The sequence below is a fragment of the Rhipicephalus microplus genome, chromosome 2, assembly GCF_043290135.1.
Source record: "Rhipicephalus microplus isolate Deutch F79 chromosome 2, USDA_Rmic, whole genome shotgun sequence".
Taxonomy (NCBI): domain Eukaryota; kingdom Metazoa; phylum Arthropoda; class Arachnida; order Ixodida; family Ixodidae; genus Rhipicephalus; species Rhipicephalus microplus.
In genome coordinates this window covers 279596723-279620145 of record NC_134701.1, presented here as the reverse complement: position 1 = coordinate 279620145, position 23423 = coordinate 279596723, and the positions used below count along the sequence as shown (strand labels likewise).

Genomic DNA, 23423 nt, shown 5'->3' with positions numbered 1-23423 from the left:
GTAAAATGAGTAAATTTGCGAGCGTGCACACATAGAAGTCGCGATTTGATTTGACAAAGCCATTTACGTGACGCGCAAGAACGGAGGCCTTGCGCACCGGACAGCCACCCTTAGTTCACGTTAAACAAAACGCTGGTTCGACAACGCAGTTATCTTGAAACTGACACTAGTTTAACGCTCACGCAAGCGCGAAGTAAGAGAAAGCACTGCAAAGCCTTTTACTCGACACCCACAGATGCGGCCATCAACATCAACCGCAGCCTAAAAACGTGAACCCGTGAAACTGCTGGCGCCCCCCGTGAAACTGCTGGCACTCGCGCTGCGCGCGTTGACACTTTTTTATACGATGATGATGATAGTTCGTGGCGCCCCATGCTGTATGTATTTGCAGCGGACATCGTAAATGCCGTGTATGTGACGTTGCAACAAGAGAGAACATATAAACGTAACAGCTGTAACAGCTATCAGTACTACTAGTCTAGGCACCAGTAGGCACTGTAGTTGCTGCAGTATCTCAAATTACGTGCGGAGAATCACTTGTTAGGAGTCTGCGCCGTTGTGTGGAACTCGGACAAATATATATCGGCGGCTCACACTGCACTGCAACACAACGCATTCTGAGTGTCAGACACAGCTTCATAACAGCAGCGAATATGCGACTAAGGCCCTTCTAAATACGGTTCTAGAACAGTTCTAGTCGCAAAAAGCCGACGGTGGCACCGTTCACACCCCCACTGCAAATGATCGCGCCTCGTGCTGAGGCGCGCATGCTCGCGTCCGTGCTTGCGTCGACCCAGACAGACACCCGCACCACAAAACTACGCGTGGCTTTCGCTTGACTTTGAAGGCAACGCTTCTCCTTCGTTCAACAAATAAGAATAATAAAGACAAAATAAAACAATTAAGCATTCCCAAACCGCACCCAATTACGCAACAGTTATATAGATCGGGTATATTCTAGGCACGGGAAAGATGGTTTTCTTGCTCAGCACTGCACTGAGTGCAACTGTGTGCCCCTTTTCAAGGACACAGCAACCATGTACAAGCACACGGATGAGCGCACCGAGTCATCGTCGAGGCTGCGAAGATGGCACCCGAACAGGTGTCTTGCATTAGCAAGCCCTCTGTGTCTCTGTCCGAGAAGCAACTAAGGTTCCCCGAAGGTTTCGGTGCGCGCAAGTAGTTATATTACCTTTACTTTTCTGTTTCGTTTCCTTACAGACTTTTCTTTGCCTGTTTCTGTGCTTTTGTTTTTTTTCTCTTACGTTTCGCTCTTGTGCCATATGGTTTTTGTCTCATGGTTACTGTCTCTATATATTTTCGCACTTTGCGCAATAAACTCAGTTGGAAGTTAGTGTTCGTGTAATTCGCGTCTTTCTTGTCTCTGTGTCGTCGTTTTGTTCTCGCGCTATAACTATTGTCATGCCATACCAACTAGCCCAAGCTGCCACTCTTCGGTACCTTTGCAAACGAATGGCAGGGTTCGGAGGCCGTCAATGCTGCACCGCTGAAACGAATGGCAAGGTGCGGCACCTCGTGAACTGATTCACGTGGTGCAGGCGAATCAACGGACATACAGTCGATGGTGTGATTAGTGAAATTTTCCGTAAAAAACTCAAACTATATTATAAAGATTTGTATCCTTCATTTTATTTGCAACTCTCGATTTTTTTTTTTTCACGGACAAGATGATTTCTCGCTTAAACCAGCGTCGCCGACGACGGCATTTCTACGAAATGAGCTCGTTAATGCTGTTGCGTTAATATTCATCATTTTTCTTGCACTACTCGACAATGTCCGCATCGGTACCGGGTATTTCAATGAATATGTCCGAAATCCTCAGAAATGAAAAAAAAAATCAATATGTGCTGTAGCACGCGGAGCTTACTAGTTATGAAGTTAAGCTATTTACGTTTCACGAGTTCAGCTAGCGTCAAATTCATTGGAGAATTGAAGTTCATGGGAAGAACGCATCCTACATTTGAGCAATAGAAAAATTGGCCTAGAGCTAATGTTGTGGCATAATTAAATCAATTAGGTGCCGCGAGTTTCACTGTCGAATTTTGTTGAACTTCACTAGAGTTGACTTTTTCCCCTTGGAAACCACGTGTATTCTGATGAAGAACGTACAGCGCGAACACAAGACGGGAATACTAAAGATGGGACACAGACAAGCGCTGTACGTTCAGCGCTTGTCTGTGTCCCATCTTTAGTATTCCCGTCTTGTGTTCGCGCTGTACGTTCTTCATCATGCAATACCAACTAGCCCAAAGTTTCACTCTTCCACGTGTATTCATTAATTTAGTGGTAATTTTTTTTTTGTTCGAACACTCGATATCGTGTACCACATTAACGATATCAGGGTGTACGTGCCTTTGTAAAAAAAAAAAAAAAAATATTGCTTTGACTACGCATCGCCTCCCTACCAGCGTTCTACAGTTCTAAGTGGGCTGGGAGCCCATCAGCGCCTGTCGCACGCACGCGTTGGCAGAGACACGGCCGTGCTAGAGACGCCGCCGACACCACTCGAGGAAGGAAAGGTAGTGCTACTCCCTCCGAGTAGCACTACTGTTTCTGCATAGATGGTTTCTGCGCATATTGCCGTCTAGTGGCTGCCGGTGGAAGGCATCATTCTCCGTGCCACCGCGACGGCCCACTAGTACGTACACTGAGTCCTTCCTCCGCGTGAGTAAGTATATTCTAGGCACTGTATACGACATTCACGCGACCACTCGGTGACGCATTTTACTCGAGTTTCCACCCCATGGGAAGACGCGGGCGGCCGTGGCAGGGCGCTTCAGGGATCACTAGCGAAACAATTTTACATTGCAGTTTCTGTCTTCTCATTTAATTATGATCACATTTCAATTGTTAAATTCATAAACACTGTATAAAGCAGTTAAAACACGAAAGAATTAAAGATGCAGTGCGACGCGAATAAGTTAAAAGAAAAATTATCCTGTGAGCAAGGCATCGTCCACGCGATGGAAATGCCCACGCAGGCCTGACCTGGGCTGGATTCGGCTGGAGATACCCACTTTTCTTCTGTGACGTGCTTGTCGCCCAGTGAAAAGGGGCATTGCTAGAGCATGTGTTTTTAATGAATCTAGACACAGTATATTCTTAAAAGAGAAAAGAAGAAAAAAGTGAGCCCCGTAACTGTCTCTCAGGGGGAGGGGACACCTCAACAGTGCCTCACGAGGGATGGGGTAACGAGAGATTAAAAGGATAGGGAAGAATTAAAGGGATAAAGATAAAAAGAGGCGCAGGGGCAGAGACCATATACGGAAATAAGAAGATAGGAAGATGGACACGGCCGCAGGAGTCCGAGGACGGGGCACCACTCGCCGAGAGCTCTTGTCGGCGTCAGGTGGCGTAGGGCGAGCCAGTCGGCCAGAGCTGCGCTGTTGTCGGAGATGGCGGGGGCACAACCGGTCGGCACAAAATTCAGCGAGCGAATCCTCTCCAGATGTTCTGTACCGCAACGCCATCGCTCAAATGTTTCCAACACGTTTTAGTACTCTGGCACCACAGCTGATTTGTCAACATAGTTATCCGACAGATCATACATCGCCTGAATGGGGTTTTCACGTGCATGATGGAAATGACTTTTCGCCGTTTTTACTTTTAGGTGCAGGCATCAAAGCTGAAGTAAACTATGCCACCCAAATCCTTAAGTCGAATCTTGCGTTTTATGAATATTTCATGAATAATACATCACTAACCACAAACTACTTTGCAAGAAATGAACGATGAAGCATTGGTTACCTAACGCACCGACATTTAAAATACAATGTAAGCCATTTTTAAGTTACACTTAGCCTGCATTAAAAAAAAAAAAATCTCGAGATGCCAGTTCTTGTTGCATAAATGATACCAGAGACAATGAAAGCTGCATACTATGAAAAAAAAAAACACAAAAAAAACGGATGTTTGCTAGTTGACGTTTCACACAGCAGACTTATTCTATGTCAGCCTAGAAGCAAAGTTCGCTTGTTGAAATTTCAGCGTGAGCATGGACCTCTTACTTTTTCATTGCAAGCTTTCATCTTCCACTTTCTGCAGTCATGTTTTGAATACTAGCATACAATAATGTTTATACAGATTTTCAGTTTTCTTAGGACTTGCCAGTTAGTCACGAGGTAAAGTGCCTTCTCTGTGCCCTTCCTCTCATTACCCAAATTACATTTTGGAGCACCATTTTTCTTTTGGAGCAACTTGACCCGCACTTTCTCTACAAGCTGCATCAGTCAATTACGTTAAATGTGTAAACACCACTTAGTAAGCTACCAAGGTCAGTAGAAAAATGTTCACCACCTATGTAATGTTACATGGTAAATATTGTTTTACATAACACTCAGCACAATGACTGGCAAACAAGGCCCGAACATGCTTGGAAGCATGACAGCTCTAGCAACAGACTTATGGAGATAAAATGCATTTGCAATGACACTGAACAGGTTACTTGAATGCCATCCTGAGATGGCATAGTTATTTCAATTAATCCATCCGTGCAATAGAAACTTTCTGTATACTACAGTATAGACTCAAATACACTGGCTAGACTAACATTCAATATTTAGGTAGCAACTACCTGAGCAGACTAACAACTCTCAGAGTTCATGTCATTTATTCAATGTGCTCAGACTGTTTCAAGCACAGGGGGCTCATAGCCCTCTGGTCTGTCCACCTTCATGCCTTCTTCGCCCTTGGCAGCAGATGCAGTCGCACTAGCGCCACCTTTGCCAGAACCTTCTCCGTGAAGTTCCAAAAGCTTGCCCACTGTAAACAATGGAACCAAAACCAATGAGTGATATCAAGTGCAATGCAATATATGAACTATTCCCCACAATCTGAACGTACACCCACAGTATGGGGCACAGTTCGGCACTGTGGTGCAAAGCAACAGCAAAACGAACTAAACACACACTGCCATCTTACACAAAACAATCAAAAACAAACGAAAATAGAGCAATACCCTGTGAACTCGAACGTGCATATCTAGAAAATAGCGGCACCGAACATTTTCCTATACGTCCCATGTACATTGTCCCCTTTATTGCAGATACAGTCGAGCCCGACTATATCGAACCCGTTTTATATCAAATTATCTCGTATATCGAACAATTCCTAAACAGGGTAAGTTTACACTGAGAATATATAGCAAACGTTACTGTTTTATCAAACGAAAATAGCAACGACAACTGATATATCAAACTCCATGTGCCTCAAAAGTGCCCCAGCAGGTTGGCTTTCCCTCGCGGTGGCGGGGAAAACTGCTGGCGCCACCCGAGAAAAAGTTGGTTAGACCCGCTTGTGCGCAGGCGAACCCCCCCCCCCCCCCCCCCCAAGAAATGATCCTGGCCCACTCACAGAGCTTACAGCCAATCAGAGGCCGTCGTGCTTTCTCCAAGGCGCGGAGACGGTAGAAGTGAGTGCCAGTTTTTCTTTCTTTATGCTTGTGTGCCTGCTGCTGCCGATTCAGCGTGGTCTGTGGTGTTGCCTGTTGGTGCTCTGTGAACTGTATTGGCGCGCTGTCACCATGGCTTGTGCAAAGAGGCAAAGTTTGCCGTTCACCGCATAACTCGAAATCATCAATCAGGTTGAGCGCGGTGAAAAGAAGTCCGACGTCGCCGCCGCGTACAAAATTCCAAGGAGCACCTTGAGTACTATCCTGAATAACAAAGCAGATATCATGGCCAAGTCGGACAAAAGGCCAGGTGCCCGTGGCGCCCGACGTGTGCATGCTGCTGTGTACGAAGATGTTGAAACAACCGTTTACAAGTGGTTTGTGGACGTTCTGTCGCGAAACATCCCGGTGTCCGGCCCTATGATCGAGCAGAAAGCCAAGGACCTTTGCCTTTCTGCTTGGCAGGAATGATTTCGAAGGCGGTTCAGGCTGGCTTCAGCGGTTCGAAGAATGGCACGACATCGTTGGCAAAGCTGTTACAGGTGAAAGCAGAGCGGCGGACCTGGACAGCGTAGAAAAATGGCTCGAGGAAAACTGGCGAGATGCTATCGCAGCAAGATATAGAGCCCAAGATATCTTCAATGCAGATGAAACCGCTCTATTTTGGCAAATGTTGCCAAACAAGACACTTGCGTGTCGTGGTGACAAGACAAGCGGCGGCAAGGCAAACAAAGCTCGTGTGTCTGTGCTGTTGGCAGTTAATTTAGACGGATCGAAAAAGCTTCGACCTCTGATTATCGGGAAAGGCACGGCACCGCGGTGTTTTCAAAATGCGCTGTCGCTTCCAGTTACCTACCGAGCAAACTCAAAAGCGTGGATGACTGGGGAGCTTTTCAGCAGATGGCTATCGTCGTGGAATGATGATTTGGTAGGCGAAAATCGCAAGGTGTGCCTGCTTGTGGACAATCGTTTATCGCACCACTGCAGTACGACGTTCAGCAACATCGAGCTGCGTTTTTGCCCCCGAACACTACGTCTGTACTGCAACCACTGGATCAAGGCGTTATACGCGCAATGAAAGCCGGCTATCGGAAGCACCTGGTGGAGAGGCTGCTGCAGAACCTTCGTGTCGACAGGGAGCTTAAGATCAATTTGCTCGGAGCTATTTCTATGTTGAGTAGATCGTGGGCAGATGTCAAGAAGAAGATGATCCAAAACTGCTTTAGGCATGCCGGCTTCTGCATGCCTGGTGATGACACCCCAAATTCTGACAGTACTGAAGACACCGCAGGTGTTTCCGCCGAAGTTTGGAATGAGCTGGCAGAGTTCCCGGGTGCTATCGACGGATCGACATTCGCAAGTTCGTCTGTGCGGACGATGATGTCCCCATCATGGGCCAATTACAGGATGAGGATTACATTGCAGACGTCGTGCCGACATTGAAAATTATTTCTTCACTGAACCATGTGGAGGGGCTGAGCATAATGTTAAAAAAAAAAAAACAGTATTGAGAAAGCTGCGTTTAAAGTTTCAACTTTTCTTTACGTCTCTAAGACACCTAAAAATTGTGATCTCAGGTTTGTCTTGTGATATTTGACTTCTTTTCATGATTTACTCCTTTTCATGAGTTACAAAGAACAAGTATGAATTTCAAACCAAGTTCTTTGTATGAAGGAGTGGTGTGATAAGTATGACAGAAGATTGTAATTGAATAAAACCATATACTGAAATTATTAAACATACTTTTTTGTGCTGAAGTTGTAATTAGCGTAATTAAATACTTGATTACAAATATTCACTGAACTTTTTTTATTTGGAGAGAAGTTTATTGCATCAGAAAAATGGATCACACCATGACGGCCTATGCCTTCTTTCCAAATAACAAAGCTGTGGGCAGAAGACTGGTGGCACGGGAATTTCTAGCAGTATAATTATTGACACGAAACGGGCATATAAAAATTCGTGCCCCTGATTCACACATGCTCTTTCGCCGCTCTAGCCGTGAAACGCATCATCATACAGCCGGTCGCGGAAATTCTAATCTACAGCAATTCATTAACCTCGGAACATTCATAGACGTTCGTGGAGATATCAAGCACGGCTCCAAGCACGTCTGAATCGCATCACAAAAGCTTACTGACGGCACTCCATATGACCGTGGGGTGCGCGGCCGCGTGGACAGTGCAGCCGGCGCGTAATACCCTTGCCGGCGGCGTTCGATGACGATCCGCGAAATGAGTAACTACGAAGACAAAAAATCGGCACGCACTGCACTTGGCATCGCATTTTCGAATGACGACGCGCGAAACTGCTAGCCGCTGTTCCGAGCGATCCTTGGCAGTGAGGGGGGGGGGGGGGGGAGTGACGAGCTTGAATGTGTTGTCCGCTGCCGATGCGTAAAATGCCCGTACAATATTCGGAGGAGCTAGCGAGTGCTGTGGTACATTCCTTGCGAAGAAGGACGTCACCAAGAGTGCGCTTGCGCGTCGTTCCTGCCCGCAGTCTCGCTGTCGGCGGAGTTAGGCCTAAAGCCGACTCCGATGACGCGCCGCACTCGTAGACCGCCGCACGCCCGCTCGTAGTAATCTGATCGTGCATCCGGTGCGGCCACTCGTAGTAATCAGATCGTGCCGCCGCTTACAGCTTCGTTGCTTGCGAAGAAACACGTCGCCACGAATGCGCTAGCGGGTCGTTCCTGCCCGCAGTCGGCGGAGTTAGGGCTAAAGACGACTTCAATGACGCGCGGCACTCGTAGACCGCGCTGACGCTCATAATAACCTGATCGCGCATCCGCTTACTGCTCGTAACTAAAGCGTAGTTATATCTTAAGTGATTATCAAGCCGTGAACACGTCACGAAGTGGCGATTTTCGAGAGCCATGTTCTCGCGACGCACAAGCAGCAGACGACGATCTCCCGGAGCGAGCATCGAGCCAATGGCGAGGCGAGCTGAGGCAACATGGCGGCCACGGCCAATCAAGGGCCTCAAAACGACCTTCAAACATTTGCTTTTTGCTCGCTTGTTGTTAAAGGGAGGAGCCAGCTGAGGCGGGAAAGTTAAACACGGAAAAATGCTCTTTCCGATGAGCCCAAGAAGCCGGCTCCCGGCCCAAGCATAGCGAAGCTATTATTTTTTGAAAATCGCCGTTTTCTCGCCATTTCCAGAAATATTTTTGCTACATAGGTGGGTGAAACGAATTTTCCGAAGCACTTCTGCGCGGTTTTCAGTGTAGATATTTTGGAACCAGATAGAAAAGGGGTTCCAGAAACTGAAAACTTGAGTTTCAAAAAATCGATTTTTTTGCCATTTTTCGCGATCCCAAAGCCGCGTCCCCCCTTAAAAGCGGCATCGTGGTGCACTCGAGTTTTTGGAGTCGGCCCTTCCACGCCGTCGATGCTAATGCACTACTAGATGACGAACTCCTCAGCACACGTACGAAGTGCCGCACAGGGGAAACACAGGCAGAAATGGCCGACGCAAGTAGGGGGCGGCCATTTTGGATTTGCCGATGGCAATAGATTGACCGTAATTTTTTTTTGTTCGTACTCGATTCTAACGCGCATGCGATTTATGAACTCGCTTAACCGGAAAAAAGGTGCGCGTTAGATTCGAGTAATTACGGGATGCGTTTCACACATCACGGGGGTACATTTTGTATACTTCCACTGTAGTAAACTGGACCTAGGAAAGTCTTTAAGCATGGCGATTTGAGGCTATGTATATTGTGAAGTAGCTTTTTTTTTTTGTCAAAAAACACCTGGTGTTGTGAATTTTACCTCACTTGTGTATTTGTCTTCTTGCACAGTTTAAGCATCGAAAAACTTGCCTGCAAGCAAGAATGTATTACCGAAGCTTTTTAACATGAAAGTGTTTTATGCAGGGGTCTACCAAGAAATCTGTGACATATTTTTTTTACATCATTCAAGTAAGACAGTCACTGAAATGATGTAAAAAAGATATGCAGATTCAGAAGTCAAAGAAAAAAAAAAAGGTTTATAAACGGGAGTTGAACCCATGGCTTATGGGTCCGCAACAATAAATGCCAAGCACACAAACCACTGCGCCATGATCATATACTTTGAAGACTTTTTTTATACGCTAGGTGCACGGCTGGTTTCGAACTTCAAGTTGGTCGAGCATGCCCTGGAGTGAACTGGCCAGGTGACACTTCAGCGTCGACCTGTGCGCCTTCGTTACAGTCATAACTCCTGTGACAAAAAATTGCTGGGTATTTAGATCAGGTGCGTGACAACAGTGTCTCAGAAACACAGAATCCCACTTACCATAACCTAAAAAAAAACTTATATAAGAGTTGATTTTTTACACATAGTAATAAAAGCAACGCGCACCTGCACACCCAGTTGGCACAACAATAACAGATACTGAACATGCAAGGCAAAGCACTCACATTCAAATTTAGGTTTCTTGAGCACCTTCACTTTTCGGATGAGCACATCATGCAGAGGGTAGATGTGTTGGCAGTTCTTCTCAATGTCTTTCCCAATGCTTCCAGGAATGCTGTAGAAGAGGAGAGCATGCAATTGACACATATACATAATTTAGGTGCAAAGACGTTCATAGATATACATAATTTAGGTCCATAATTTAGGTCCAAAGAACCTGCTTTTATCAATAGAAGCAGGTTCTGTTAATTCAACAAGAAAAAAGTGTGTGGCACAACACTACTTTATATGGGTGATATTTGTCTAACTCCAAAACTCGCGCAGTTCCTAAGAACACTAAGTAGAAAACAGCAAGCCCAAATAAATGTACACGCTATTTTACAGAAAAATGCACCGTTAAAATCGGAATTATAGTAATAGACCCCCCTCCCCCTTAACCTTGAATGTCCAAAAAAAGAAAATTTTAAATATTGCAAAGTATCGCGACACTCCCTTACCTTGAGGAATACGCGACACAACTAGCTGCACCGTACTGCCGTTCCTTTCCTTTCGTCACTAATCTTATGTATTTAAGGGGGGACGCGCCCTTTGAAAACCGAAAAATCGCGAAAAAGTCGATTTTTTGAAAACCACATACTCGGGCAGTATGACTCATAAACTGCCTCTACTGTAAATATCAATGTCTAATTCATCGCGAAAGTACGTCAAATAAATTTTATAACATGCCGCGGCAGCCGGCAAGCGAGCGCCAAAAACACCCCAACTTCGCGCGCTCGCCATTTCCCAACCGCTCGGCCGATCGCCGCCATCTTGATGTTTTGCTCGTGAATTCTTGCGCTTTTTTTTTTTCGCCACCCGCGGCAGTGGCGGTGGCGCTCCGAGGCGGGAGTCGCTCACGATTGGGGGGCTCGCGGAAGCTTTCGAATGTCCCGCTGCCTGGATGCGAAGCCGCGATTGGACAAAGTGCGCGCCTCTCGAGGGAATGGGGGAGCGCGCGGCTCCTATTGGCTGCTGCGCGCGATGACGTAGCTGCTTCTCCGGCATGCGCCGGCTCGTCGTCTGCACCGGCGCTTGCAATGCCGGCGTTCTTTGTGTGCCCTGTTTGCCATCATTCCGATCGGTCGTCACACGTGCTCCTCTATCTTTCACAGTCTTCACGAGACGATCTTCTACCGTCTTCACGAGACGATCACTACCGTCCTCACGAGACGATCTTCCGCCGTGTTCACGGGACGCTGATTGTTGCGCTGACGGTCACGATGGGCATTTCGAAGTTCAAGACTCGGCACGCGTTCGGTTCAAGAAAGCGTCAGCTGAAGCTCGTACGCATGGCGAAGCTCACCTGCACGCCCACGCGCGGCGACAGTTGCACAGATGCTTCCGCTTCATCTTTTCAAGACGATTGCGTCCACGCTTCTAGCGACGAGACTTCTACACCATCGGCACAAGGATCCGTCGTGATGAGTGAGGCTGGTGTTTCGTGCTCAAGTGCGCCTGGTGTGTCGCGCTCGCCAACCGCATTGATTCCGGCCCCGAACAGTGAGACCGCGTCGTCGACTGTGCACTTCCAAACACGTTTTCGGACGTGCGAGGAGTTGGCGACGGCGGAGAGAGAACGTGCTGCTGTGCAACGAAAGCTTGGCGCTATGCCAGCGACGGAGAGGAAGTTTCAAGCGATGATGCCTGAACCCGAAGCTGCCACCGCTACGACCGAAAGCGAGAGATATTTCCTCGTGCAAGGGGATGCCCTTAGCGACATGCTGTCCAAGACCCCGTGCCCGCACTGCCTCGCGACCGGGATGAAAGTTCAAGGAGGCACCCAGCTTGGACTTGCCACGAAGCTTGAGCTGGTATGTCCACATTGTGGAATAGTTTCAAGTTCGTGGAGCTCTGCTCGTCAGAACGAGTCAAGGGCCTTCGACGTGAATATAAGAGCCATTACGGCCATGAAACAAATAGGGAAGGGACAGACAGCCCTCAACGACTTTTGGGGAACTATGAATGTTTCCCACCGTGGCCTGCACCACAGAACTTTCCAGAGGCACTTGAAGCAATTCAGAGAACCACAGCAACAGACCCTGGATAAATTCTATGAAGAATCGGCTTCTGCTGTGAAAAAGGTGTACAAGGAGATGGACCCATCTTTCTGCAAGGACATTACAGTGAACTATGATGGCACGTGGCATAAGCGCGGACATATATCTCACATTGGAGTTGGTGCAATCATCGAGTATCACACAGGCCTCATCTTGGATGCTGTAATTTTATCGAATCAGTGTCTCGGCTGCCAGGTAGGACCGAAGCCTGAAGACGAGGGCTATGCAAGCTGGTTGAAGCACCATGTGTGCCAAAAAAACACTGATGCCAAGTCTGGGAGGATGGAGGTTGAAGCAGCTGCAACTCTGTTGTCACGTTCACTGTCCAAGCATAACCTCCGGTATACAACCATTTTATCTGATGGGGACAGCGCCACATTCTCTGCCCTTCAACAAGACAATGTGTATGGGCTAGTCCCTATTGTGAAAGAAGAATGCTTGAACCATGTCCGGAAGAGGATGGGCACAGCCCTACGTAATCTTGTGCAGAAAAGCGAACAGGCTCTGGGAGGGAAGGGCAGATTGACAAAAGCCCTTATTGATAAACTCACAGACTATTATGGCTGGGCACTGCGGAACAATTCAAACAATGTGGCTGCAATGCAGCGTGCAGTGATGGCGTCATATCACGTCACCTCAACCGACGAGGATCCTCACCATGACTTGTGCCCGGAAGGTGCAGACTCGTGGTGCCGTCATAATGCCTGCAAGGGGAATGGCGTGCCACCTCCAAAGCACAAATACAATCTTCCGGGCTACGTTGCAGAAGCGCTGCTGCCAGTCTACCAGCGCCTTTCGCAGGCTTCTCTACTGCAACGCTGCCTGGGAGCAAAGACGCAAAATGCATCGGAGTCATTCCATTCTGTCCTATGGTCCTTGATGCCCAAGGAGCAACATGCATCATTGATTGCTGTCGAGACAGCACTGCATGACGCAATTTTGCGGTATAATGCCGGCTGCTACAGGGCCACCCAAGAGTTGTCGTCATCAGTGGGACTCGCACCTGGCCACCTAACCATTCAACGAGCTGCGGAGAAAGACTCTCTGCGTCTGAGAAAGGCTCAGAAACGGATGAATGAGAAGCAGGAAAAGCGGCAAAGAAAAAGAGAGCCTAAGGACACATCTAGCTACTCTGCAGGGTCATTTTAGACCATAATAAATGTTTGAAACTTTCGAAGTCAATTTTCTCAGAATTACTTTTTTGGCCAGTGAGGCTGCTTAGTCAGGTGATCTCTCTGGAACTGCTGGTCTGATTTCTATCAGGTTTTTTTTATTATGCACCTTAATAAATTGCCCAGGGCAAGACAAGCCCGCTTTTTCAATTTATTGTGTCTGTAATTTGTAATAATTAACTAAAACTTCATTGATGAGAGCCAAATTGTGAACACTAAATTCAGTGCTCTGCTAACATTGTTTTGGCAAGGAAATTTAAAAAAAGGGCTCTGTCTTGCCCTAAAGCACCTATCCAGGAATCATCATAGTGAATTTCACAGTGCTAGCACATTTTTCAAATTCTCCAGACCCTGACTAAGGGACCCGTGTGGACTACCCTGATAAATGGCTTTAACTTGGGAACCAGTGAACATAACTGCATGAAACTTTGTGGTTATTCAAATGGCTTTGCTATTAGTGTACCCTGAAAATTTCATTAAGATATATCAACAAACAAAAAAGTTGCCCTTCGAAGGTAGCCTCCCCACTTAAGGGGGGAGGTGGGGATCGAAAGTGAAATTCTTTAGTTTTTGTCGTAGAGCAATGAAATTTGGCATGCTCACTGGAAACTGCGCTAAATGATAAATGACAAAGTTTCATTCAGCTATCTCCAGTAGTTCTGGCATTATAAATCTTTTTATCCATCAGTGTACTACCAAACTTGCCCAAAGCCTGGTGTGACAAAAAAACATGGTAGAAGCCTGTAGTTGCTCTTATATTTTAGCCATTGGGATGGTTGATGTCGTGACATTCTGCAAATATTTTTATGACTCTGTTTTTATTTTACAGAGAACATTGTATACATGCTTGTAAATGTGGTCGTTATCATAATGTGAAATTAATGATTGATTTGTGGGGTTTAACGTCCCAAAACCACCATTTGATTATGAGAGACGCCGTAGTGGAGGGCTCCGGAAATTTTGACCACCTGGGGTTCTTTAACGTGCACCCAAATCTGAGTACACGGGCCTACAACATTTCCGCCTCCATCGGAAATGCAGCCGCCGCAGCCGGGAATCGAACCCGCGACCTGCGGGTCAGCAGCCGAGTACCTTAGCCACTAGACCACCGCGGCGGGGCCATAATGTGAAATTAGCTTAGGAGTAAAAATACTGAGGTAGTAATTAACAAATATGAAAACGTCACGACATAGAAAATTCACTGAGGAACACAATGCAAAAAACCACATGAAAATCCGTCAAGCCATAGTCATGCAAGCATCGTGGCAAGCTGGACAGTCGGGTCAAAACACGTTTCTGAGAAAACTGGCGTTAAAGTTGAACAGTCAGTAAAGGTCCATCAAAATGCCCCGGGACTGTAATACTTTGTGTCTTTGCTTGCGAGGGTCTTCTTACGTCCTTTCTCTTTAATTTTTTCTGCACTGCGTGCTTTTCGTTTTCTTTGCTGGTCTTTTTCTTCAGCTCTTTGAAGGGCGAGGCTAGCAGGTTTGATGCTCGCAAATTCCCAAAATTGTAGCGTGCAACTGCTTCATGTACTGTTGTCTCCACTGCGAACAATGAAGCGTGTTGGTCCTTTGAAGTCAGTGACCAAATAACTGAATGCAAGCTTTCCGCCGCATTCCGAGTTTTATTGCCTTTGCATCGCTCCAACAGTTGCGGGTCAGAGAGACGTTGGTATTCAGGCAGCAGAGCCTCCGCTACACGTTTCGACAAGTTATACCTGTGAGGTGGTAGCTCCCTTTACATCAGCCGTGAGGTGGCCTCGAAATGAGCCGAGCACCAACATGTTCGGTTGCTGAAAAAGCACACCGGGCCGCCAATTTCACATGAGCCGGATCCACTCAAGCATGAGGGACTCATTCATGAACCCTTTTTATCACAATAACATACCGGAGAAAGTCTTTTCGTAGACCTTTTAAACATTTGGGCAATTTTTTACACAGAAGTACGCCACCTCAGCGCAAAGCCCTTCCACTTCACAAATCTGCGCACCCATGGTGGCGAGCCCTTGAATTGCACCAGCGCGAGCCCAGAGTAGCGCGTTATATCGATAGCTTTCACGCGGATGCACCCCGCTGTCACAGGTAGCGACCTTGCACGCAGCTCCCGGACGAATTCGGCGAGTAGCATTTCCAGCTCTGAGTGCACTGCAGTCTGTCCACGAGTCTTTTTTTTAGGTTGCTGCAGGATATGTTGCACTGCTTTTGGTTCCTCCAGTATTGGACGCTTTTCTCCGATGCACTGAACTGCCATCGTACCGCTAGGTTGCCGCTTGCTTCACACACCGGGTCGCCAATAAGCTAAGCTTTTTTTCTTAAAGCCTCTCATAAACTGCTGTCAACTGCCACTGATTTTTGAAGTAAATAGCAAAAAGAAAACAGCAGACTGAAAAAATTAAACGAAGCGAAATGGCGCTGCTAGCACACTGTAGGCCTTACAATAGCCATTCATTGTGTAGTGGTGAACTGGTATGCAAGACGAGAACTGACTTTTCATCGCACTTAAAAAAAAAAAAAATTCGATGTATATTCCGTTTGTTATGGTAAGATGACATGTTCTTGTACACAACATGTTACTAGCAGCTGAGTACTGGTTTCGGCGCCTTGGCATGTTACACCTTTCCGAAGCGAGGCACAGAACACAGCGAGGTTTACACGTGCACACGTCCATGGTCAAAGTACACTAAAAAAAACTCAACAACATAGAAAGAAATAGCGCTAGTCCACACTTTTGCCACGCGAGGACACGAAGGTAACGAATCCAAGTCGTAACCACTCGTACACAAAATGAAGCCGTAGCCAAGCGGCAGTTATAAAACTTTAAGCACAACTTTGTTTTTTTAGCAAGTTTTCGTTCGGATCCGCACATAGTATGAAGCGAAAATTTGGAATGCTAATATTTGGGAAAAAAAAGCTCGCATTATACGCGGGTATTTACGGGTAGCTGCAGCAGCTGAGAAAGCAGTCATCCGCGTGAGCAAGTCTGCAAAAGTCTATCGAGGACTATTCTTCGATGTTATCTGCCAGCTGGTGTGCTGAATTTGGCATAAATAAAGTGCACTAGTCTTTGCTATTTATTTGCCTTCCGATGGTCCGTTTTCCTCTGCACGGCGGGCTGCTGATATTCATTGGTGTGTGCATTCTCTCCTGCTATCTAATTGCCAATAGAAATAGATATTGACTATAACTAATGGTTACAATGAAGTAATTAATAATACTCCCCATTCAGCTACGTTATAACAAGGTTTGACTGTAGTAGTGACACTAGTACACTAAAGCCGCGTCGGCACTGGTGCAAAGGCTTATCCATCGCAGAGGCAACCACTTTCCTCCCTTATTGGGAGAGCCCGCACAGCCTGCCGGGATAATTTTTGTCTTCCCTGCACCCTTAGTTCGTTCCACGTCCTTTATTTCTCCGTAACGACCCAGTCGCTCGCTACCCAGTGCGCCTCCTTTCAGACCGCATTATAACCAGACTTTCATCTTGGGGGGCACTGCACAATAAGCGGTATGCATATATATTGGGTTGTATGGGAGGGTAAACGGTAGTCTAAGAAGACCACATTGTAAACGGTTCTGTACTATAAGCGGTTACTTGGTCTACACTAATCCCTTAGAAGTCTGAAACAGCAGTCAAGTTGTTATTCCGTGAGGACTAAATTAACAGAAATGTTCAGACCGTTGGGATTCAAATAACGCAAGTTCCTGTGGCAAAAAATAAAAAACACATGCATGGAAAAAGAAACTTACAGTTTGTTGACAACCTCTTTCAGGCTGGTAGAAGACACCTCCTGTATCATAATCTCAGTCATTTTCTTCCTGATGAGGCGAACCTGGATGCAACAATATTGCATAAGCATTAAATTATTGTAATAAAAAGGCAGGGTATGTGTGCTTATCTCGGCCTAGCCCAGCAACTAAGTTGTAGAAACACTTCAACAGTAGAACTTAAATTGTAGCGCTACAATTGGGCACTGTCCTGTGATGTACTTTTTTTGTCTTCATCAAATGTAGCTCTATAATACTTAAGAACTAGCCCTGCAACATGTTTTGTTAAGATTCTGCACCCATGTACACCTCTCAGTAAACGGAACTCCTGTTAAATGAAACATTTTTCCAGTCTCTTCAGGTTCTGTTTACTGAGAGTCTACTGTAATATTGCATGTTTGCGTGCACACGCATGCGGGTTCAACATGCTGTGGTGATGCACTCCAAATTACTTTTTGACTTTCAGGGGTACGAGTACAACATTAATAGTGCATTCTTCTTTTCTCAAAGGCAAATATGTGATTTTGAACTCTTTAGGCTTCACACTGTAGCCATCGTACTGCAACTGCCCTCTACACATTGTGACCAGCTCTAAACCTGAGTACTATCCAACAGCACCCCAAGGTTTGTAGCTTCGAAACAGTGTAACATGCAGTGTCAGGGCAAGAAAAATAGCATTATTAACCTGGTTGTGCTGAGCGTAACATGTCTTCTTGAGTTGATTGGCGCACTTCTTGGTGAAACCAATGCAGAACATGCGGAGGAGGTAGCCATCGGTCGTCCGCACATCAACTGTGGCCTCGATCAAAGTCTGAAAGAGAAGTGCGAACACACATTTTACAAAGAAAATCTTGTTAACCTCGATAAAGAGAATTGTGAACGAATAATAACCTTCAGTGAGGTATACACCCGGGGGAGCAAAAAATGGCTAGGAAACCCAGTGATTTATGTTCCAGCAAAAGGGTCTTTGCTGTGCTGAAAGCTATTACAAAACTGCAATGTTCTAGCAAGAGTCCTCACTGTGCTGAAAGCTACCACAAACTGCAAAGGCAGCGCATCTCCAAGACACCTCAAGTTGCTCATCAAATCGTGTTAAAACAAAGATTATATTTCAATGAGCGTAGCTGCAGCAGATAGCACCGTTCGCTAGTTTTTCACAAATAAATTTGGTCATGGAGCTGCCTTCATGCACTCTGCATGGTGTTGCCCCAAACTTGTAGTAGTGCAATTGAATCACGCTCAACGTAGATACCTGTAATACATATTCTTTTCTGCCACCAAAGTATCCCAAAACAAATACTTTAAGCTTCAACACGCAGACAACGACTGGTAAGATACAATACAGTTGGGGCGGTTTATTGACAGTGGTTCATGAAAAACCCTTTCTTAGCTCAATGATAAACAAGACAAACATGAACAGGACAAAGCGCTTTTGCAAAATAGCAGTTTGGCCGACTTGGTAAATTAAAAAACAGCACAAGAACATGAACAGAATAGAAGGAAGGAACCATGTCACCGGTTCCTTCTTTCGTGTTCACGTTTTTGCACTGTTTTATGATGAAGGGCTTTCCTGCCTCTTCTCTGTAGTTTCTCATGCATCTTTCCCTTGAAAAGGTTTCAAGGCATGAAAGCATGCAGACTGATCCATGGTAGATGTAAAATGCTGGTGACCTTAAGCAGGGGAAGTCTTGTAAAAACTAATTGCATCATACAGGTACAATCTGTGTTCCAGCTATTATGGAAGGCAAGCAACAAAATAATGCTTGCCTGTGGTGAGCAGGCTTTGATGTAGCACAATCTTAGAACCAGCAGGAGGAAAAAGCCTCAGGCCAGAGGGTTCGTGTGCAAATGTCATGATGACACTCGTATGATGACATCAGTGATGATGGACAGTGCTAACGCTGCAAAATGTCTACGATTAGGAATGTGGGCATGCATGGAGCATGCTACCAATTACTGCCTTTAACCTAGCACATACCAAAACTCTGCATGGGTACAAAAATTTCCGCATAACAGTGGACCCAGAACAAGGTTGCAATTAAAGGTATACTGAATAAAAATTCGAAAACTGACAAAACTTCAATATTCTACTTGGAAGATCTGACTGTTTCAATAAACAGTTGATTTCCCGTATTTTTATACAGTAGGCTGTATTTTTGATAGTTTGTGAGCGTGCAACGTCCACACGCTAGCTCCTACCCTGACGTCACTAACGCCCAGGCACATGCAAAAACACGTGTTCCTGTCCTCTTCCTTTGCTCCATTTCTCCTTTCATCCCACTCCCCCCCTTCCAAGAAAATGGTAATGCTTTAGCCCAATCAGGAACATTGTTTGCTGCCGGTACTGTTTATACCGGTTCTGGAAACCATAGGGAAAAATGAGCAAGTGGAGATGCAGGCGAGGGCTGGCATTGTTGGCTCACCCGTTTCGGGTGCTTGTGATGGTGCCATGTGTCACCTGCTATTGTTCAGGGCGCTGCCGCTCGACATGTCAGTTTGTGAACAACGCATTAAATTCCTTATTTTCCGGTAGTTTCTGCCCGGAATGAAGGTTGTCTTTATTGATTTCAGGACATAATCTTTCAACTTAGCTAAAAATATTGGCAACAAAAATTTCGGTCAGTAACCTTTTAAGGGGGAACACTGCTTTCGAAAGGGGAAAAAACTGCGAAAAAGTCAGCCTCTGAAAAACCACATCTTTTGGGCTGTGTGTCTCATAAACTATGTATTCTGTAATTATCAGGACCTCATTCAACCACGAAGCGAAGAAATATGGTATATTCGAGGCCACGGCGGCATCCAAAGTGCGCAAAAAATGCCACAATTCAAACCAAACTACATTCGCGCCATTCCCAGACCATGCAGTCGTCCCGCGCCGTCTTAGTGTTGTTTTGAGCGTGAATTCTTTCTCGTTTGCCGTACTGCAAAATGGCATCAGCAGCAGGGTTGAGACGCTATTGGCATTTTCTTGCAAGGCACTGTGGAGTGCTGATTGGCTAGAGCAGCGCATTTATATCTCACGGGAAAAAGTGCACCCCCCATTGGCTGCTGTGTAGCAGCGGGGGCGGTCGCTCCCTTCGATAGCATGTGCTCACCCTGCTCGCCTCGATGGAGATCTGCTGAGCCGCTCTTTGCCTTGCGCTATCTTTTCAATAATTTTCTCTTCTTTTATTTTGTTTTGCACTAGCTGTTTTTTTTTTTTTTGTAGTTGCACGCGATGCTGGTAACGAAGCCAAAGACAGTGCCCAAAGACAGTGCGGAGGTCTTGTGCGCGGAAGCGCCCTATGCGGCTTGTATGAGCATCGAGATTTCGTGGCCACAAGGCGACGGTGTTTGGCATGGAAAAATTTCCTTCTTTTGTTGTGTTTGGCCAGCGCTTTGCTGGTGTGGTTTTCACAGTTGTCATACTCTGCGCCGGTGGGACCAGTATACAACTTCTGGTTATTACCAAATAGCACGTCGTACATAGAGCGCTTGGTTGGGTTTTGGTATTGCACCTTATTGCTTCATAAAAAATTTTCGGAGTTTCTGATCATTTCAGCTATTGGGCTCGCGACAAGAGTGTTGCAGGAACGTGAAAACACCATTACCTTGACATGGTTAAAAAATTGCCAGAGTTGGCCTTCAACGATGCTTGAAACAAGAATAAAGTTGCAATGTTACAAAGAGCTTGCGAACACACGTCTTCTAGATGCCATGGCTGTAAAGCGCTCAAAATGAAATAGAAGCTTATTGTGTGAGCACTAAAAAACTAATGTTCAACAAAAATTATTCCACGCATCAACAAATATATCACTCGGCACACAGCAGTACACTCACGAGCTGCGAGCAGCCTAGTGCATTTCCTACCCTGGTGCCTATGTCACACAGATCGTACACACCTGCCATTTCTTGACCATAGAACGCAGCTTGTCAGTGGTCAGGTCCATGCCGTGGAAGTTGGTCAACACATTGCGTCCTTGCACCTCCTCGGCGATCAGGCGGAACTTCCTGAAGGCATCCTCTCCATTAGTCAGATCGGCTTGGGAGACTTCAAACACACGTCCCTTCAGCCCTTCCGACGCAATCTCTGCAGTGAGGAGAAACACACGGCAAGCATTTTACGTCGCAGTTTAAACCTGGTTACTTATCAAGAGCACATCTGCCCATTTTCACCTGCACAGAGAAATCGTTTAATGTTCCAGCGATTATGGAAGGCAGGCACAATGATTTTGCATGCCTGTGGTGAGCCGGATTTGATGTAGCACTATCACAGAACCAGCAGGAGGAAAAGGCCTCAAGCCAGAGGGTTCGTGTGCAAGTATGCCACCAACTTTTAAGGCACGCACATCAACTTACAGAGAACACGGTTTCACTCACTTGTGCCTTGCGTGCGGTTGACAAAGGTCTTGCCAATGTTCCTGACGGAGTACATTGCCGGCGCCTTGACATCGTACCAGTCCTTGCGCGTGAACGGGTCAACACTGTAAACACGAAATCCAAAATGTTGAACTACAGCACACAAAGTGAGCAGATCGTGGCGGTAACATGCACCGGGTGCCATCCACACCGCAACAGAATCGAGTTCAATCCGTTCGAATTACTACGACTCCCGCGAACTGCTGTTCATCGACAGTACAAAAAACGACCGCTTAATTTCAAGGAGATAGTATTTGCACTTACATCTTCTTCTTAACGCCCTTCTTTCCGCCTTTAGACAAGCCCTTGTTTTTTCCGACGGCCATCGCTACGGTGCCGAAGATGAAAAGGGCCGGAACTTGGCTGTCTACTCTCGACACCAAATGCAAACAGGCCCAGAGAACCAAGACAGTGGCAAGTTTCGAGCATCGCGGCCGCGCCGTGAGGCGCCGCTGGCGTCGCCATTAACCGAAATGATGGCAGCGCACCGCCGGCGGCGGCAAACAAAAATTTATTTTATTTGTGAGACTTTAAAATGGTACGCATAAAAAACTGTTTCTTATTTATTTTGGGCATTCGTAAGCATGAACAGTGCGAGCACGTGGAATATTGGAAAGTAATCCACTTTAGCTGGCAGCGCGAACACGAAAACAAACAGTCGGGCCGCACTGCTCGTGAAAAACAGGCGTACACGTTCATATTAATTTCAGAAACTTTGCCGAAGACTGTCAACGAGGTGTTACGACATCTTGAGCTAGCAGGGACGTTAGCGGAATACTTTTACTTACTGCAGTGAAGTTTTCGTTGAGTGCGATGGATATATCAGTCAGCGCTGGACAGCTTTTGTGCTCTGGGCATCTGCGTTGGGGCTATGCGTAGTACGTACGTACCGGCTATGTGATGCATGCATATTTTTCACTGCTGTACATGCTAAAACGTTACTTACGTGGCCTTTACTTTATCTAAACATTGATTGACTCGCAATAAAACAATTTATTGCTGCAAGTTTGCGTGATGAGCGTTGTCGTTTCTCTCGGCCTGTAAGCATGCGGCATCACTCACTTACTAAAGTAAGAATACACGATGCTTGTGAGTTTATAGTAATAGTTCACTGCATTACACTATATGGAAAGGAGCGAAATTGAGAGAGGGATCTGCTCCAACGAGCGGGGGCAGACGCAGAAGCAGACGACGGCGGTGTCGTCTGCTATGCGAATGGCCAGCCGCCATATGAAAACACCTTGATGCTTTGAAATCTATTTTGTTCTATACGCAGTTATACATTATACAAACAATATACTTAGTTATTACTTGTTTAAAGAGTTATTTGAGTGCAAAAGATAATAAAAATTTTACTTGTTAATGAAATAGTAATTTTTCAATCTTTGTACAACTGCTGCCAGAATCCACCGGGCGGTTTCATCGCGTCCAATTTTTGTTCCCATTGGTTTTATGAACATGTCACTCCCTTGCTTAGGCCCCAAAAACTCGATCACCTGTAGGAGACCAAAGAATCAACCATGGCGTAATATACAACTATCGTCCTATAACAGTGACATCAGTGGTTTACATGCAGGATGATGCAGATTACAAAGGAAAGGCTGCAGTACAGAGGCTAGAACGCTGCAGGCATGGATAGAGGATGATGGGGTGCTGGGGGAACTGCAGAATAGCTTTCGAAAACAAATGAGGTTGGAAGACAATCTGTTCTTAGTGACGCGGTGCATCGAAATTTCAGAAAAGGAACACAGGCTTCTGTGGCTAACATTTTTTGGATATCAAGGGAGCGTACGATAGCGTGGTTCAAGAGGTATTGTAGGGAATACTGGACACACTAGGTGTAGAGGATGGAGTCATTAGGCTCTTCAAGGATATCTATAAAATTACAAAGTAGTTACACACACACACACACACACACACACACACACACACATATATATATATATATATATATATATATATATATATATATATATATATATATATATATATATATATATATATATAGCTTACAGCTAGAGATGAAACGGGGGATTAGGCAGGGGTGTCCTCTGTCACCCTTGTTATTCATGACGTTCCCTACAAAGATTGGAGGCCAAATTAGAGGCAATTATCATGGAGGCGGAAATGTTGTAGGCCCGAGTGCTCAGATTTGGGTGCACGTTAAAGAACCCCAG

The 23423-nt window shown here is 46.0% G+C and overlaps 3 protein-coding genes across 4 annotated transcripts in view; 1 reads left to right on the top strand and 2 right to left on the bottom strand.

Annotated features, from left to right (window-relative positions):
* The window catches only part of LOC119179555 (Aminoadipate-semialdehyde dehydrogenase), a 75094-nt gene extending 74752 nt beyond the window's left edge, over nt 1-342 (bottom strand). Inside the window, exon 1 of one of the 2 annotated variants that reach the window (XM_075882101.1) lies at nt 234-342. The gene's annotated coding sequence lies outside the window, so the exon portion shown is untranslated. Of the gene's footprint in view, nt 1-67 lie in introns of both variants that reach the window. The other variant, XM_075882100.1, reaches the window with a different exon arrangement.
* A 4271-nt stretch (nt 343-4613) lies between these two features.
* Nucleotides 4614-21669, bottom strand: RpS3A (ribosomal protein S3A). Its single transcript, XM_037430639.2, has 7 exons — nt 21511-21669; nt 21208-21311; nt 20730-20917; nt 17534-17659; nt 16831-16913; nt 9819-9928; nt 4614-4782 (listed from the first exon to the last, which is right to left on the bottom strand). Exons 1-7 carry the CDS (start codon nt 21570-21572, stop codon nt 4643-4645), a joined length of 813 nt encoding a protein of 270 aa, XP_037286536.1. The 5' UTR covers nt 21573-21669; the 3' UTR covers nt 4614-4642.
* LOC142784275 (uncharacterized) lies at nt 11073-13086 on the top strand. Its single transcript, XM_075882760.1, has one exon. The coding sequence runs from the start codon at nt 11073-11075 to the stop codon at nt 13056-13058; it is 1986 nt and encodes a 661-aa protein (XP_075738875.1). The 3' UTR covers nt 13059-13086.
* Nucleotides 21670-23423: the final 1754 nt, after the last annotated feature.